Source organism: Hakea prostrata, chromosome 8 (genome assembly GCF_041222555.1).
Source record: "Hakea prostrata isolate BN-2017 chromosome 8, UWA_Hpros_2, whole genome shotgun sequence".
Classification (NCBI taxonomy): domain Eukaryota; kingdom Viridiplantae; phylum Streptophyta; class Magnoliopsida; order Proteales; family Proteaceae; genus Hakea; species Hakea prostrata.
The window spans coordinates 34,074,357-34,093,754 of NC_142607.1; the positions used below are offsets into that span (position 1 = coordinate 34,074,357).

Genomic DNA, 19,398 nt, shown 5'->3' on the forward strand with positions numbered 1-19,398 from the left:
GGAGGACAAAATGCAAGAGGGACATAAAATCAGATGTACCTATGACTCCAATGAGTTGTATGCAGTGTCACCAAGAAGGGGAAGAGAGACTAACAAACGTCACAAGATAGATCACGACAGCCAAGCAGAAGAAGGCACAATAATCAGAAAAGAAGACGATCAAATGAGCAAATTCCAACAATGAATGTAGGCTTCCATTAAAGGGGAAATATCTGGAGTATCTAAGTTTGATGACTTTTTATTTTTATTTTTTTAAGTAGAAGATTGAGTCGCCATAGTATGAGATAGATTTCAAGGTTTCGCTCATTCCAATAGCTTCTGAGAGAGACCTTTCTAGATATTATCATGTAATGAATACTGTACCTCAATGAAATTGATAAGATTCAAAATTGATCGAAATTTTTTTTTTCTTATTATTTTTCTTTTAGTGATCAGTGAACCTTGAACATCGGTTGTCTATGATGGGAGGGAACACCTCCAAATCCTCCTTGGAGAACATGGAGAAGGCTCCATAGTTTTTCCGTTCACTTGAATTGAATAACCAGTTAAGAACACTTCGATGATAGCTGCAATCCAAGGGTTAGCAGATGAACTAGGCCATGGTATCTCTGTTTGCTTGGAAATTTTTCATGAATGGTGTTTTGGTGGACAGCATCAGGAGAATAGGAACAACGCTGACCTCAAGGCACGTCTCTACCAATTTGAGGAGGATCCGTCTCGCCGTCGCCTCTCATGTTCTAATCTAAATCCTCTCCACCAGGACAGGTCATCCCATCCCCATTCCCCCACCCTGTGGATTGGGCTGACATATGGCCTTTTTGGATGGAGAGGATCTAGACTCCTCATGTTGGGAATGCAAGCCTTACGTTGGGCGACATGCCGATCCCTCTTCCTTAAATGATGATTCTTGGAATGCATTCAAAGAATGCACAATAAGCATAGACTAAGTACAACCAGAAAATGTTCATTCTGTCATGGAGAGGGCCTTCTCTTCATGATCATCCATTTCAAATTTTTACTCAACCAATAAGAAAAGGAAATGCAAAAGAAATCAGATTCCACATGTGCTTTCCTGCTGAAATCAATCTAACAGTACTACTGACTAAGGCTCCTGGTGAAAAATGTCAGCGACCATGATCTCTATTTAATTTAAATGTAAAACTTAAAATCAAATATTCAGAATCACATCATCTCTACCCATATAGCAATGAAGATATCCAGATGTACTAAAGGGGAGGAGATGGAAAATGCAACAACTAAATCACACATTTATGACCATCATAGGTTCTGTGTCTTTCTCAAGGCTCAAAGCATCAACTTATTCTCTGCAGAATTCTATTTAATGGGGCTGCAACACTTGCCCATTGGTGAGCTGCTGCTGCCTTGAGCCCTCAGCTTCTCCAGCAGGAGTATGTAATCTCCCACAAACACGCAAGATCTGCTATGGTCTGTTTAAGCTCTGTATCAGTAAGGATAGCAAATTTGCATGCACACCTGCTAGAGAAACAAAGATAAAAGGGAGAAAAAGGGAAAAAAAAAAAAAAATTAGAATCCCAAAAAGGAAACTGCAGATATATTTTGGTAGAAACTGAACTACCTAATGTGTGACCAGTGCAAGGTGTCAAGATCACAAAGTGCTTAACAATCAAGGAGTCGTCAGAGGCCAAATTGTCTAACATGCTCAAGACAAAGCCTTTCGGGCCATCTACACAGCTATGCAGTTGATGTCCCTGGGAATATATAAAGAGAGAAGCAATCCTTGAAACAAGTTGAAATAAATCTGATGACTAGGATAAGTTCTCATCAAATCCCAACGAGGATCTGACATGTTGGTGCTGAGCAGGGAGGGTAGTTCTAAGCAATCAAAATGCAGATTCTAGATCTTTAATACTTACTCAAGATGATTTTTACGGTGCAATGATTCATTTGGGTTCGATCAGACTTGTAACTTATAGATGATCTTCTACTTTCTCTACTTTTTTTTGTTGTTTTCTTCCTGAGTTATGTGGATCACATGCCTTCGTATTGCCTCATTCAGGTTAAGATGTAACAGTCCTTCCCACTTGTTTGTTCGTGCAAACCAAATGTGCTCCCTCACATTTTCCCATGTTCCTTTAACCTGTAAGCCGTGTTCAATTGTCAAGAGGATGTACAAAACTGTGTAAAAGGAAGTGCAGGACAATGAAAGAATGTAGGATAGAAGATGAACGTGAAGGAAAAAAAAGACATTTGAAATCATTCTAACAGCCATCTAGATGGAAAATGTGAGGCAGTCATTAAATAGAAAGGTACTAACTCACACATTATCCCAGTCTCTTGTTATTTCTAAACAAACCAACACAGCCTTTATATCAAAACAGACAAGGTATTGAACTTCAGAGCTCCTTATTAACTTCAGCAGGGCATGCACAGAAAGGAGTGGTTCAACATTAAAGGACTAAAGTTTTACATGCATATACTAATCAGATGTGCAATATTCACATACGATATCTCCAGTAATCTTTGAAATTTTGTACAATCATTAATTGTTTCCTCAGTTGAAGCTCGTGTTGTGTATTCTTCTTTCAGTGCTAACAAGCCATGGTCAGTCAAAAAGAAAATGAAAAAGTTATACGAGTAGATTCACAAGTGCAAGGCCTGAATTATGTAAGCCCTAGTGAGAGATGGAGAGGAACCTAACTGTAATACATTGGTAACCCCCTGGAGAGGGAAAATTTCCCAAATTGATGGAGCTACCACATGCGGTTGAAGGATGAAGCATGCAATATCAGGAACACATTTACTAGGTGGAACACAAGGAAGAAATTTCGACAACCAGGAATTCGCCTTGCAAAAGGCAATGCCTTTCGGCGTTTCCTCGCTGGATACTTTTTCGAAAATTAGAACTTCAATTTCGGGCCCATATGGACTCAAAATGATTTGATTCTTGTATACTACCTATTTCAAGCATAATAAACACAATGGACTAGTTTTTGTAAAAACAAAACTATTGAATTTATCATTCAAGTATACTAACAAATGCTGTTCGTGCTGCTACATGCTGATCAACACTCTGTTGTTTGGTGTGGTTACATTCAACAAGTCAACAATAAATGCCGCTCGTCAGTGTGGTGTCTCAAATATATAAGCTAAAGCCTATATAACATATATACATAAATAAAATACATAATTTTAGAAAATAATTATTATAATAAAAAATGAATGGTAGCAAATATAAAGTAAGTTTAACAAAACACAATTATAGATCATAGTCCTAGGCTAAACATATATTAATTTCAAGGCATACAAGATCATTTAAGGCATGACAAACAAAATAAAAAGGGGGGTTTGGTGGGGCTCTGCTTCCTTCTATTATTGTGGGTTTCCTTTGTGCTGTTGTGGCTTGGGGTGTTTGGAGGCTAATGGCGTGGTGTTTGAGGCGAGGGTAGTGTTAGGTGAAAATGGGATAGAAATCACAAAACTAAGGAAAACAGTTGGATCCTGTATGTCGAATTTAGGTCAAATGGTCTTCGGTGGTCGAATGGATCTCCAATTTCGTGATTTGATCTTTTCCGATAATTGATTCGGTTTTTAAAATGCGCTTTCGCTTTCTTTGGCGATTTTCTTCATGGGTGGACATCCGGCCACACCATCTTGTAAAATCAATGCCTTCTTTCCTCGTCTTATTCCCACCAAGCATTCAGTGGAGCAATCATGGCATGATGAAGTTTTTTACATACCTAAAATTCAGAACACCCAGCACAATTCCATTGCCTTCAGAAGAAAATTCTCCAAAGAATTACATTGAGGTACTGTGAGAACCAAATCAGGAAGTTAAATTAGAAATATGAACTAATGCAACACTCAACTTTTTTTTTTTTTTTTTTTTTTTTTTTTTGTGGGGGTTGGGGGGGTGGGGGGACAGGAGATTCTATTATGGGGACTGGGGTATTATATAATGTAAGGAACTGAAAGACTAACTAGTGATTAGAGAGACTTGGAAGGTGATTCCTGAATTGGTTTCAACCATGGTTGACATTGAAAATTAAGCTACTGTGGTATCAAGATAGTCATTGGAAATTATAGCACGATTTAAGTCGTAATTTCTGATCAAACTGGTAAAACACTTGTGGTAGAATGCTGCATCTACAAGGACTTCTAGTGATTAGTGAAAGATAACTTGTTCTGTCAGATAGCGTTTGTTCACAAGCATCATAACTTAATGCAGAAAACAGGTTGAACAATACATAATGGAGCTGTCCAACCTACTACTTGGGGGATTGTTATTAATTGTTAGGATGGGAGTTATATAAAATACAAAGGTCAAAATGCAGGGGCAGAGCTACAATTTAACATTAGGGGGGCTGAATAACGATTACAAAATTTCTACCACTAATATTTAAGGGGAAAAAAACTACCAGGTACTGATTCAAAATCAATATTATTTCTAATAAAAATAAGATCATATGTAAAATTACAAATTACAATGACCTTTCTACCCATTGTCTTTGTCATTAAAAATTTTCTCCAATTGGAGTGGGCAAATGGTGGAATTTCACACGTGGAAAGAGTGTCAAATGGGTCTCTAGGAAAATTTCAAAAAATTGGAGGGATGAGGAAGTTTTAAAAAACCGACGGGGCCAACGGCCCTGGGGAAGCTCCACCCCTGAAAAAATGATCAGAGAAAACATTGGATTGACAGCTTTTTGCTGCTAACTCAGTATACGTTAAATTTGACTTCTCCCATTTAAGAAGATCACAGTAGAATATATTTGGTGATGGATGCAATGCTCATCCATAGTTCCAAATAGGCTCAGCTTCAGGGGGTGGCTAAGTGCTTAGCAACAAGACCTCCACCTACTCATTGTCTAGGCAATCAAGGTGCCTCAGTGTTATTGTGTGTTCCCTCTCTTTTCTAAGATTGTTGAATATGCTACAAATATACCTTGTATCATCAAAATTCAACATTAAGCCACTTCAAGTCATCAAAAAACCATTACCAAGAAAACATCAACTATCAACATTAAGAAAAAAAAAAAAAAAAAAAAAAAAAAAATTAAAAAAAAGAAAAATTTTTAAAATAAAAAAGAAAATTGATACCAAAAAGAGCTAAGCTACATCAAGTCATCAAAATCAGCAAGTAATCAAAGTAATATTAAGCCACATCAAGTCATAAGAAATTGAAGTAGAATTAGAAGACAGCATAACTGAAGAACCAAATTATTGGAAGTTTAAAACATACATTTGCTTTATACCGTTAATGGGATTGGTCCTTGAAGTGGTATATCTCGTCTCTCATTTGGTATTTATTGTTTTCAGAAAATATGATTCTATCCATAATATTAAATTGCTCTCAATTTAGAGATACTATTTGTTATATGAGAAGTTTGACTGCTCAAATGATTTTATTATTGCATGAGACATTTGGTGTTAGATAGAGCATAACACAAATCTAGCTTTCGAACAAATTGTAAGATTTCTTAAATCTGGTTTGTTTTGGAGGAGCTAGGTTCCTGTCAAAACATTATTTCACGAGTGTGGATGCAATCAAAACAAACAAAAATTTTATCACCCTTGGTATTAGCAATATGTCACCATATTAAGACTTATGGGGGTCTTCAGATTTGAGAAAATCCACAGCATTACAAAAGTTGAAAATTTCACCTAGAGCTATAAATCAATTTCTGTTCTTGAACAAGGGGTTGAGTTTTAATGCTTTTGGGATTTGATTTTCTTTTCTTCTTTTCTTTTTTTAAACTATTTTTATTGGATTAGAATAGTAGGTATTTCTTATTTATGAATAATATCTTACATAAATAAGTATATCTGCTTAAGATAATTGGCATAAGGATTGGCAGACTTACACAGACAAGAATTGCCCCAATTTACAACTATAGAAAACACAGAGACCAGTGCTTTATAGAAATTATATCCTCCAATTCCATGTACCAATTCCCATTAACAACAACAGGAATCTCCAACTAAAATTATAGATTATGATTTCTGTGAGATGCAACAATTAGTTGTTTTAATGGAAACCTAATCTGTTAGCCAGACAACTCATCATTAACAAATTCAGTGCCATAACAGACCAACTCATGTCTCTTTGGAGACTTTAATATAAAAAGTGAACCATTAAGATTTGAGGAAATAGACTCAAAGAAATGTATAGTCCTATAGAACATAACATGGTTACACAATAAACCAGTCATCTTTATATATGGACTGGGAATGAGTTCAGTTATACCATAGCTGTGGAGTTATCTTTTCATCAGAAGCACTAGTTTGTAAATTCAATGTATAAACAGAGGTTCTTCTATTAAAGTGTCTTTAAAACAGGAATGGATAGAGCACAAAGGAGCAATATCCCTACTGCCTAAGAAATAAAGGAAAGAAACCTATACCAATCTTTCCCCTATCCTCTTAGGGCATCCGAGTACAACAGAAAGGGCAATGATCATAGGGGCTTACCATCATATAAGTGTACTGAGAAGGAATAACAAACTTCAGACCATGTTCACTCAACATACATTGAATGCGAAGACCTATTAAACCCAATTCCTGCAGAACCTGGACTAAATTTGTCATGTCATAATTCAGTAAACATGTGCACATCATTTATCTCAATTGTGTAGAAAAAATAAAATAGAAGGAAGGAAACTGAACATACAGGATGAACACATGAAGGAATGAATCAAACCAAGATCTACAGCACAGGCCAACATATCTGATGAGTTCAAAAGGACAAGCAGAGTCTCGAAGCATTTTGGCTCTGGAGAGTCTCTTGAAATAGCAATCATAGTATAATCTTTTCACTACATTTTACTGTATCAAAGAACAGCCAATGAGAGACATTTCACTGAAAGTTGATGAAGGGAATGGAGCTCCATATTCCCCCCCCACCCCCAACTGGGGGGAAGAGAAAGGCATGAAATTATGCCTTTTAAACTAAGAAAACATTAGTCCACATCATTTGGCACACATCACCAGATTAAATAATGGTCTCAGAAATGTAAGTCAACAACCTAGAAATTGAGATAATTCCTATGATTCAAATACCTGTGATCATCTAGATCTTTAAAACTTAAAGTATCAACAAGATTAAGACGAGAATAAAATTATTGTTTGTCCATCCATCCCTGATTTTTGGCCTTGTCCTTAACCCTGATTTTAGCCCTGATTTTGTCTCTAATTCTGGCCCTAATTTTGTCCCTGATTTTGGCTCAGATTTTGCCTTTGCTTTTGGCCCCAATTCTAACCCTGATTTTGTCCCTAATTTTGACCTAATTTTGCCGTGATCCTAACCCTAACCCTAACTTTAACCTTGACTTTAACCATGGTTTCACCATAATATTGACCTTTATACTTACCTTGATCCAAGCCCTGATTTTGACCCTAAGTCATTCTAATCCAATGAGTCTACTCAGTTTTATATTATCTTTTATTTCTTTTATTGTTGTCATTTACTAATTTATTTTTAATATGCTACCATAAAAATAGACTAAGTTGTTTGTTACATCCTACATCCTTATTAAATATATATATATATATATATATATATATATATATATATATATATATATATATATATATTGTGTGTGTGTGTGTGTAAATAATTGTTGATTTACTTAGAACCAAGGTTTTAATCCAATTTAATTAAGGTGTTTAGAATTAAAATTCTAAATAAACTAGGGTACAATTAAAGGCCTTAAGTTTAAGGTTACAAATCATTACACTTGACCTAGGCATTTCTATGATTAAAAAATCAATTAAACTATTCTAGGTGTTTTTTAATGATCAAAGCACTAAACAAGTTTAACTGAATGTAAATATGTCTACTAGTGATGAGGACATCAGTGAGCAGTTCCGAGTTTAACGGCGACGCCGACGTAGAGATCATCCCACGACAGCATCTATGTGAATGGATGATGAGTTCGGAGGTTATCGGATTGCTAGGATCCTATGGTTCGATGAGGAACATTGCTTATGATGAGGAACATTGCTCATAAGCAATTTGTCATGTTATTTTCCTTAGTCTTAGTGGGTTGGGTAGTAGTTTACTATTGAAATATTTTAATTTCATGTTTGAGTCTTTATAGGTTGGGCCTAGAGTCTATTTTGGCCCAATTTTGTATTATTTTGGGTTTGGGTTATATTTCAACTTGTGGGGTTATGTTGGGATACATGGGGGTGGGATCAATTTTTTATTTAAACCTTGTATTGAATTCGTTTTTGGCAATCAATTTTTTATCTATCTCTCTCTCTCCCCTGGCGGTACTAGTTCTTCCCCCTCTCTCTGGGTAAACTCTCTTTCAACCTTTCACCCTTGTTTCCCACTAGAAAAATTCCCCTTGCTCTCCTCTACAAAGATCTATTTCTTTTTTTTCTCGAAAAAGACCTACTTTCTTTCCTGGAAATCTTCTTCTTCTTCCCCAAACCCCATGGTTGTTCTGTTATGTTTTTTTTTTTTTTTTTTTTTTCCTCAGAAAAAAATCTTTGTTCTTTTGTTTTCTTCCCTCTTTCCCCTATACGGCAGTCTAATTTTCTTTTGTTAGTCTCCCGTCCCTTCTCTTTGTTTATTTTCTTTCTCTCCCTCTCTCTTATCACCTACTCTCTTTCCTTACTTCAAAATATTTTTTTCTCCTTTCCTAGGATTCACCACTACTTCAAAATATTTTTTCTTTCTCTTATTTTTGTTCCTAAAGGCTTTCTAACCCCCGTTTTGCAACCAGGATCAGGAGGTAACATTATCTCTCCCATAGAGAAATTCACCAAATTGTCGAATTCGAAATGTCGCATTTTTAACCGAACGAATTCAATTATTTCGGTATCAATTTGACCATGGTTCCATCAATTCCCTTTCGCCAAATTCACGCTCCACTGTTTCCTGTTTTGTTGATTTCATCCCATTTCACCTAATTCCTCCCTTCGCCTCACCCCTTTGCTCATTTTTGCCTCCAACCCTCCTGCCCCCCGGACTCCGTTGATGTGGCATGGCCACCCCGCCCTTCCCTTTTTTTTTTGTTTTGTTCTGCCTTTGTCTTGTTTGCCTTGTTTATTGTTTAGCCTAGGACTATGTCTATTTGTGTTTTGTTAACTTATCTTTTATTATTTGCTCCATTTTTCATTTTTTATTATAATAATTATTTTCTAAATTATGTATTTTTATTTTTGTATATATGTTATATGGCTTTAGCTTTATATTTTGGACACCATCCTTGTCGGCCGGTCTTTTATTTTGTTGACTTGTTGTATTGTACCATTCTACCAACAATTCATGTTGTTGTTGTTCTGCTGTTGTGCACTTGTCCCGCTTTGTTGTATCTTGAATGTAATTTTCATGTTTTGTTTTTACAATACTGTTCCATTGTGTTTATTATGCTTGAAATAGGTAGTATCAGTCCATCATTTGAGTCCATATGAGGCCCGTTGGTTCTATTTTCCCAGTTTCTTTCGCCCGTCGCGCGGTCGGATTCAGGTCAAATTTCTTCCTTGATCTCTCCCAAAGTATTTCTTATTTATTCTTTGGCAGTAGTTTTGTTTAAAACAAAAACTTCCCAAGACTCCCTTTACATTGTTAATTGTTGAATTCTTTGTTAGAAATCTGATATTGATTAGGACAGCTCTATTTTCTTTAAGTTTCATAATACCCTTGCATTCAATTTAGTGTCATGATACCAAGATCCCCATCCCCTTGTTTCCCTATTGAGTCTTGTTTAGTTGTGCTTATCAGTAAGACTTATTGTGTTTATTTCTCTACTTTAGCTATCTTACATGCATGATTAATCAGATTTCAAGTACTGCAAATTCATTTCTTTACTATCTTTCAAGATTAGGTGTTTAATTCTAAGAGTCTAGTAACCCACTTTGTAGGTCCCCTAGTTTCTAAGGTTTCTCCTACATCAACTAGCCTCATACCATAAATAATAATTGAAAACCAATCCAAGTCATTCCTGCACCCAAGGGCAATTTATATAGATTGACAATCCTAATTTAGAAAATTTAAGTAAAACTTCAAAATAGAAGGTTCTCAAGAGAATTTTAAATGACATGATCTAGAGATTAACTTTTTCCATATGATATAATGTATTGAATAAATATTTTTAACCATATTAATCGTTGATAAAAAATGATGCATCGGCCTCCAATGATGAGAAGTATCTAATATCTATTGTATATCTTTTTTTATGAAACGAATCAGTCAAATTAACATAAAATCAACTTACAAAGCGATTATTAAATGGATCATTATTAGAATGTAACTCATAGTTTGTTTTTTTTTTTTTTTTTTTTTTTAATAAAATAAGAATCTTATATTTCAATTCGAATTGGCCAAATAGTACTCTTCAAAAAATAATTCAATTTGGAAGAATAAACCATATTAACATTTACTCTAAGGTACATTTTTTTTTGTATTTCTACTTTATTCTAGGTAAAAACAATTCGCTTTTATTAATAGGATAGACTAAATACTTCACGTCATTAGATAGGTTTTTGTCTTTTAAAATGTATTCTATTGTAAATCTATTATACCCTATTAATTAAAACCCAATTGTATCTATTATACCCCTTCACATAAGTTCTTATAATGTCTTATATATTGATTAGGCATATATTAAAATTAGAATATGGAAAGTATAAAATTCTAAACATTAACAACAAATTGTATTTGTAAGTCACTTAACTATATAATAATACTTTTCTAAGAGAAACATTTTTGATATCCTAGATGGTTCAAATTGAACACCAAGTTAGATTTAACAGGTTAGATTATGCATGTTGTCAATTATATATATGATTCAAATTTGAATAGGGATAGCGTCAGTGCAAAATCAGGGACAGGGACAGGGGCAAGGACAAGGTTGGGGCCACCCGGGACAGGGACATGGACAGAACTAATCAAGGACAAAGATGGGTTAAGGCCAATTAGGGATAGGGGGTAATGTAGTACTGTATTTGATTGATCAAAACGGTAGCCAAATAGGGACCTTTCACGGGGAATCAAGTTCAGATTTGATAAACTTAAGATGAAACAGAATTTAGATGTGAAAGAAGGCTGAAACTAGAGTGGTATTATATGGATAGAGTAACAAAATACGGGCTGAATAGATCTTCAAAACATGGGGAACTATGATGAAGAAATCGAAAGGACAATACGAGGGAATTGAGAATAACAATGTAACCCCCAGACTTCACACCGTAAGGTGGATCGATTGGATCGAACCAACCTACCTTGATCAAACACAAGGATTCTCCATAGAGAAGGATTGATGTTGATTTCAATTGATGAGTTGTGTCATCACCTCTTACATAAGTCTCTTTATATAACATTCTTAAGAGACATAAACTTTAATGGTAACATTCAACCACTAATTAACACCACCTACCTATTCATAACTCAACTACTACCTAACTCTTTGATAAAGGAAAACTCCTTTCACAATGAATTTTTTTATTATCAAACCATAGCCCATTTTATTGACTTTTCAAAAATTAGACTTGAGCTAAGGTATAGACTATGAAGTTCAACATATGTGGACTAACTTTAACCCACTAAAACAGTCCTAGCCCATGAAAGCATGGGCTGATTCAGGTGATAGCTTTAGGCCTTTGATGGGCCTAACCCAATGGGTTTTTTCTTTCTTAAATATGTCTTTAATTCTGCATCCGGGGGGACAATTAGCGGCATGGATAAAGACAAGGCCAACCCATCCTGACGCTCCCTAATCAGAGGCAATTAGGGCAGGAATGGGTTTGGCTTGGCCCCTAGGGCTTAGGTCAGGGACAAGAATTCTATGCCCTAAATTATGGTCAAGGTGGAAATGGGCCTATTTAAAAACATATAGGACTGGGATTGGGATTGAAAAAGCCCAGCCCAGTCCGTCCCTGTTGCAGCCCCACTTGAAAATCAGCCATTAAATCAGGAGCAACTCAAAACCCATAGAGAAATACAAGTTTAACAGTCAACCCTGATACCCTGCAGAAGATCAAAGAGATCACATTATATCTTATCTTCTCCCTCTGACCATAAGGACCTTTCAGCATGTGATCGAAGTTTTGAAGCAATCTTCTTCTGTGTTCCAGTCATCCTTGAAGACTCTTACCCAACCAACCATAGAAACTACACCATTCTTTGGCGCAATTGCTCACTCACCCACTGGAAACTTGACCCAAGTTTTGATTAATTCTAACCATGGTGGGAGATCTCGCTCTCGAGCGAGATCTCGCCACTCCAAAATAGAGAGATCGCGACCGAGATGGCGAGATCTCGGTCGAGATCTACCAAAATTTTGGCGTAATCTAGGTAACCCATCTCGGTGAGTTTTATGGCCCCGGTTGGGCTGAAATTTGGTATTTAGTCTATTTAAAGCCTTTTGAACACATTGGTGGCGTTAGAATTATGAGAAAACAACCCTAACTACGTCTTCTAAGTCAACCCTATGTGTAAAACCAAAATCTAGAGATATTAAGTAATTCATGTTATCAACTATAAAGTATTAAATACATTACACATCAAACTATCAAAGAACTTAAATGGCTTCAAAGTTTTACAACCATAAGTTTTAGACTTTTAGTAAGTCATAAATCATAATCCATAAGTTCACAATCACAATCACAAGAGTATGTGAGTAATAAGATTACAAGACTACAAGACAGCAAGAGTATCACTCAGCATTCTGCATCAACTGATTCTGAACGGTGGCCACATATGACTCCCAAGTCAACTCATCACTATAGTATGTCACATATAGGTTTAAATGTCACATTAAATTAGTTTCCATGAAAGTTAGATCAAAGCTTGTGGATCAACATATATTTACACTAAACTCACACACCCATTGTAGAATATCCTATTTGAAAATTTTCAAATTTGGGGGAAAACCTTACCTTTGTTGTAGATCTAGTTGAAATAGGCTTGAATGATGATAACTTGATGTTGTAGATGTCTTAAAGATGTTTAGAAGTTGAATCCCCAACACATTCCGACAAAAAATCAAGTTTTTAGCAATTTTTGATGGTTGCAGCGAGAGAGAGGCGAGTTCTCAACGAGATATGGCGAGATCTCGGCGAGATATGGCGAGATCTTGGCGAGATGTGGCGAGATCTCCCATCTCGCAAATCTCGCCTCTCCTCTCGTCTCGCTATGTCAAAATAGTGAGATCTCCCACCATGATTCTAACCATCCAAAGCCCAGTATCTCCATTCCCCTCCCCCTCAAAGCCTAACTCTAACTTCCATTCATTCGCTGCTGAAACAGTTACCACTAATTTTTAAGTTCCATTAACATAACCCTCACTGAGAGACTTCCAAACATTGTCTAATGTTACTATTAACATCCATTAACCCTATCACAAAATTAACCTTTTTCCATTATTTTAACCCCTAACAGATCCACATTTGGAAGCAGATATTGGGTGTTTGGTTCCGACTTTAAGCAATTCAAATCTAGAAGACTAGAACTACATTATATTTAATTCTGTTCCTTCTATAGAAGTCTCCATGACATGCTAGAAAGGTGAATCAATTTAGAAATGGAACCTCACATGTTTAGAGTCTTACAATTCAACAGTAGAGCCACCTTGCTAAAGTGTTTTGAATTTTTTACATCATTCTTTTAAATTTTCATAACTTTTTTACAGCGAGATTTCAGTTGTATAGGGTAGCTGCAGAGTCATTCCTATTTTGTTTCTCTTATTTTGAGTATTTGAACTCTTTATATACTGTATGGAATGCAATTTGAATATTAGATTTTGATTTTGAAATCTTCAGTTCGGAAGCCAGACGCTATTCTCTTAGGGATGACAATGATCATCCCATTTCTTATCTGGTCAGTATCTTCTAGCAAAAGAGAGAACTTGCTTCCCTAGTCTATGATTAACATTTGCTTCTTTTACTGCTATTCTGGCGTGACTGTCATGTGTCATCATATAATTAATCATACCTAATCTTCACCAGTTATCTGTAAAACACAGTTGTTAAGCAATTCACAGTGAGACCAGGCATCCTTTGCTGGATGGGCACTTTGATTGCCCAGGCAGTTGGTACCCTGCTCCCACCAGACTCTCCTACATTACTTTCTTCTTGCTCTTCCTCTTCCTTCTCCTCCATCTTCTGCGGCATTACTGTTCAAAACCTCAAAAAGAGGCCTAATTCTTGCAGAACATTGGAAAAAATAAAAACCTATGCCTGTCCTGCATTACCCCCAGGCTCCAGCAACAAAGCAGATGTCTAGGAGGAATTCTGAGGAACCCAACTTTGGAACCAGAATGGGTGAATCTCATGTATTTTTGTGGGTAGCTAGGCATCGAATATCTTGCATCAGAAGCCAACCCATGCGTGATTTTCTAACCCTGATCACATAATTATAAACTCATGGGACAATGTTAATGGAACATTCTTCGCAAAAATAAACGAACTCTTAGACATCTATATTGCTCCTCAAAAGCACCCATTGAGAATGAAACAACTAACCTTGACTGGATATTTTATCTCCCCCTGAACATCAGTTGTCTTAACAGCTTGAACTACATTTACAACCTGGAGAAGGAAGAAAAAAACAAATAAGGATGAAATGACCATGAAACTACACTTATGGCTTCAAACAGAGGAGATACTTAATGACCAATTTAACCCATTTGGTAGCATCCTTCACAAAAACTCCCAGATAAATTTCTATATATTCCTGAAATAAGGCAGGTAGCTCCAATTATTTTAGATAAGATCAGTAGTTAATTTATCAGTAAAAATATCAGAAATATTATTATTACACCTCTAGAAGAGAACAATAATTTCCTATGGTCAAAGATTACAAATAACACCTGCAAATACACCTATACACCTGAAGGGGCTTGGAAGTGTCAACTGAGGAAAGGATGAAAAATAGAAATGATAAATTGATAACTAATTCTCTAAATAAATAAACAAATAAAATAAATAAATAAAGATCGACAAAGAGAGAAGATTTGCCGTTTTCAAAAGATACAAAATACAGTAACAAAAATATTTATGATTTCACCTAACAAAAGCTTTGGGATAAGGAATTTACTAAGAATAATATCAGCAATATGGTCAACTTGCTGCATGAAAGGGAATTCAAACATGTGTGGAGAGAACAGGACCAACCAGCAGTATAAATATGAATAATGGGCAGCTACTGTGGACACCTGACGAGCTGCCTGGTGAGCTCTTCAACATGGTCCAAAAGGATGTAAACTCACATGTGTCTTATAGGGTGTAACTGAGTGTTTTTACCTGTTTCTGACACTGGTTAGGAGGGGAAGTCCCCCTTGGGTGGAGATCTTTCTCATTTTCACCCCTCTTACAGATATATTTTCAGGTTATTAAAGGACCAAGTCAATCAACCATTAACATCTTATGGTGAGTCAATGAGTTATGTTATTTACTTCCATTGCTAATACTTAATAAACATTGATATCGAGTTAGATTCTCATCATCCTTTGCATCTGTGAACCAATAACTCATTGTTCCAATTTCAAAAAAGGGTAATAATGCAAACAGGATAGCCAAAGCACCTTAAGTACGGTATAAAAAGGCAACTTGAAAAAGAGGTTCTTTTCGTAAGTGTTGATACTACATCCAGATTGGAAAAACCCAGCTCCAAAAACTCACTTGCATTCAGAAAGCTGATTAGGGCAAAAACAGTTAAACTTTACTAAAAAGATGCTACATTGACTGACAAATAATCCCCATTAAAAGTAAATAAATAAAAGAAAACAGACCCAAACAGACCATAGATCACTCCCTCATGCTTTCATTTAAATTTTCATCAGCATTTATATCAAGATCAGCAAGCAATTCTTCCACTGATATAGAAGGAAAATCTTCAGCATCAGCCGTCGACGCCATCTCTGATGGTTGGTACTCATCATTATGGTATAATGATATATTAAACCTCAACTCTGGGTTCTCCTCCAAATCTTTCAAGAATTCTTCATACTCGTGATTCATCTTCTCCTCATCCATTCTACCTTTGGAAGTGTTGTCTACCTCCATATTAAGGGATTTAAGCTTCCAGTTACGAGGCTTCCCACGTCGCTTTTGACGCTTCTCTTCATAGCTCTTCTTTATTAAAATGGCCTCCGGTATAATAAGGCTTCTGTATTTATCAAGTTGAACATCATTAGTGTTAGCCCCATAGAGGTCATAACCAAGAGCATTATCCCCAGGGTTCAAAATATGGCCAAGATGTGTTCGTATATTGAAAATCTTGTCATTTTTCCCAAAGTCAGATACTCGGGCCACTTGTGCATCAGCCAAAGCATATCTTGTGCCTCCAATATTGACTTCAGATGACACAGGCTCCACATCCAACACTATATATTCCACAAGCTGCCTACTTGAAAGTAAAGATGCAAAGGAGGTCCTCCAATACTGGTCTGCATCCATGAAACAATGCCTTAGAGTAAAAGGATCCACTAAAGTCAAGTTGTTGCTCACCTTCGTGCACAATACAAGTGGACCCAAATTTCCCAAACCATTAGCTACTCTTGGTGGAAGGCAGATCAGATCTTCTCGACAAATTGGGCAGATCTCAACAGAAAATGTGTATTTGTAGTTGTAGTTGTTGCTCTTAATATCATGGGAAACAAGTTGTTTATCACTTCGACTCCTGATAGGGGTAACTTTTCCCAAAAACTCAACAAATTTTACAGCATGGCTCCTATTAGCGAAAAAGAAGTCAACCCCCTGATCCATCTGGGTAATTTTTATGCAAGAAGCAGCAGCGTCATGCCGAAGAATAACCTGTTCCAAATAGAAGAAGGTTCTCCTGTGTGAAACATGCTGCCTGAGTTGGACAGCAGCCACCCACTGGTCAGGATTTGCCTGAGCCCTAGAACAGGACTCACACATGTGATCTTGCTGAACATACTCAACTACATATGCTTGTTCAAGTATTGCCCCATTCAGGACCTCCTTTTGAATCCGCAGTCTCACCTTGATCCTCTTAGAGTGAGGCTCAGTCCAAACGAACTCTGCATGTACCAACCTAACCTTGTTCAAGTTCTTCAATCTCTTCACACAAAATGTCAACAGTTCCTTTGATTCTAATTGGGCCTTTATCCAAGTTCTAGGAGGCTGCAAGTAACTCTCACACTCAGGGCAATACATTATGATCACATGCTTTTGAAGACCCTCTGTAATGTCAACTTCAGAACGCAAACACTTAACACACATATTTGCAGCATTTGGAGCCATCGGGATGCCACATTTGCAGCACAGAACACTTCCAATTGTCTGATGTACTCGAAACATACCTGCTTCTCCAGCCATGGCTGGTAATCCAAACAAGGAATTCACAAATTCAATTAGACTGAGATATAAATGCATCAACAAACCCACAATCTAATTCACAAAAAGACATTCATATTTAGCTCAAAGGCCAAAGATGGATTAATTAAAACAGCAACTAAGCAAAATGAATTGTCACATTCGTTTCAAACAAAATACCACTCTATCAAGAGATAAGACAGAGAATCAGATCCCTCCAACCATCCTATGCCACCACTCAAACTGAATTTTTCTTGTAAATGAAACGACTAACTTAATCCCCAACTAAAGAATCAGTATAACACAAAAACATAGAAATTTGCATTCAATCTGTTCAGAACTAGAAACTCAATCCTAACAGTATCTTTTACTAAATCCAATAAACGACGACGACGACAATAACAAGCCTAATCCCAACTAAATCGGTTGGGATAAATCGAATATATACGTTAAAAAGAAAAAGAACCAAAGAATCAGAGTTCAATAAATCAAAAATTAATTGAGGAACAACGGAGTAGCGTGAAAGCCAGTTGGGTCCATTCTGAGGGTGAAATAACTGAAGTTTTGCAGAAGAAATCTAGAAGACCGGTTTTTCCGAGTCGATTCAATGGAAAAACAAGTTAGGCTTCTGGGTTGTTGAATTCAGATATGTTTGTATCCGTTTGTTGAAAAGATCTAGATCTAGAAAAGAGCAAAAGAGAGGGAGGCCCTTACCCGATTCATCCATGTGAGCCATTAGCTTTAATGTTTCGATCTTCGAAATTTTTCTGATTCTTATCTGCAGAAGCAACCAAGTAATATCAATTACTTCTAGGTTTAACAGAGGCGTAGCTGCGCTTAAGAGGCGCAATCACGTTAGCCGAAACTAGAAGGGCAGAAGGCAGAGGCAGAGGCGGTCACATTAGGTTAAGAGGCGGCCATTAACCATTTCCAGTGCAAACACTGCAAAAACGTGCTGCCGTGGCGGAGTCAGCCTCACCTCCCCGTCCGACAGTCTTGAACCATGCAAAAGGGTAGGCCCCACATGGGGTCCATCGAAATTTTATTTTTATTTTTTAATTTAATACTTGCATGTGGGCCATACCTTAGCTTAAAATCGCAGTGGGCCCAATGTGGGTCTATCCCCATCGTATGGTTTCGGACTCATTGTGGCGTTGTTTGAGTGTGTTTTTAATTTTTCCCATTAGGAAACTTTCAGCGCCACTTGCTCAAGTACCAAAATTATTACCATCCTGTGAGTTATCGAATTTATTAATTTGAAACTATCTTTGGAATCAAAGTTAAATACTAATGTAAGTATCATAAATTTTTGAAAAAACAAAATTGCCGTTGATAAAAAATTCAAACATTGCGTAGTGGGGGCGCTAAATCGCCACTACTGCATCCCCTTTTTTTTCTACCAAAAATAAATAAAAATTGCCCTTGATAGGAAAAACTCTATGTTTGATCGAGTGTTAGTCTTCCTCTACTCTTTGGAACAACTTGCTCCTTTTTATTCTCCTACTAATGTTTTTAATTTTCTTCTCCTTGTCCATCATCTTCCCTTCAATTATATTCTTGAAAAATCCTAATATAGTGTAGAAAATCTTTAAAACTTAGAGTCATGAGGCCGCCTTCCCTTGGAAATCTTAGACAGGCTTTGATAGAGAGGCTACACGTTGTCAATGTTAGGCCTCCACCTCGTGAAGCACATCAAACCTTCAAGATGAACGAAGAGGTTGATGCCTTCTGTGATGATAGCTGGTGGGAAGATGTTATCACCTCGCGAGGTTCATGGTAGTGACTAGTGATAGGTTTTTAGTTCACTTTAGGGGTACCAAAGATCAACGCGTTTCCCCTGCATCTGTCCTTCGTCTCTGTCGTGAATAGGTTAGCGACAGTCGGGTTCCTCCTCTTGAAGAAGAAAGTACTCAGTTGGAGATGAAAATTCTGTTGAAGATGTTGACTAGTTACAGAGTACTGGAGTTCAAGCTCTTCTTGGGGTTTTCCCTATAACTACTACCTACTTTCCTTCTCTATCCTCTTTATTGGTTTCTCTGTTGTTGCTTTTGTTTTCCCCTTTCTCCATTTCTTTTTGTATCTCTTAAATGTAACTCTTCTACTGTAGCTTTATTATCAATTTGAACTGTC

General features: G+C 36.6%; 1 protein-coding gene and 1 long non-coding RNA gene across 2 annotated transcripts; both read right to left on the reverse strand.

Moving 5' to 3' along the window:
* Positions 1–820: 820 nt before the first annotated feature.
* LOC149007630 (uncharacterized) lies at positions 821–3,840 on the reverse strand. The gene is made up of 3 exons (XR_016175229.1): positions 3,720–3,840; positions 1,598–2,119; positions 821–1,497 (listed from the first exon to the last, which is right to left on the reverse strand). It is a non-coding gene; the product is annotated as an uncharacterized LOC149007630 (long non-coding RNA).
* A 7,592-nt stretch (positions 3,841–11,432) lies between these two features.
* On the reverse strand, positions 11,433–18,223 carry LOC149007631 (uncharacterized). Its single transcript, XM_089166164.1, has 2 exons — positions 17,983–18,223; positions 11,433–17,273 (listed from the first exon to the last, which is right to left on the reverse strand). Exons 1-2 carry the CDS (start codon positions 18,002–18,004, stop codon positions 15,736–15,738), a joined length of 1,560 nt encoding a protein of 519 aa, XP_089022290.1. The 5' UTR covers positions 18,005–18,223; the 3' UTR covers positions 11,433–15,735.
* Between the last annotated feature and the right edge of the window lie 1,175 nt (positions 18,224–19,398).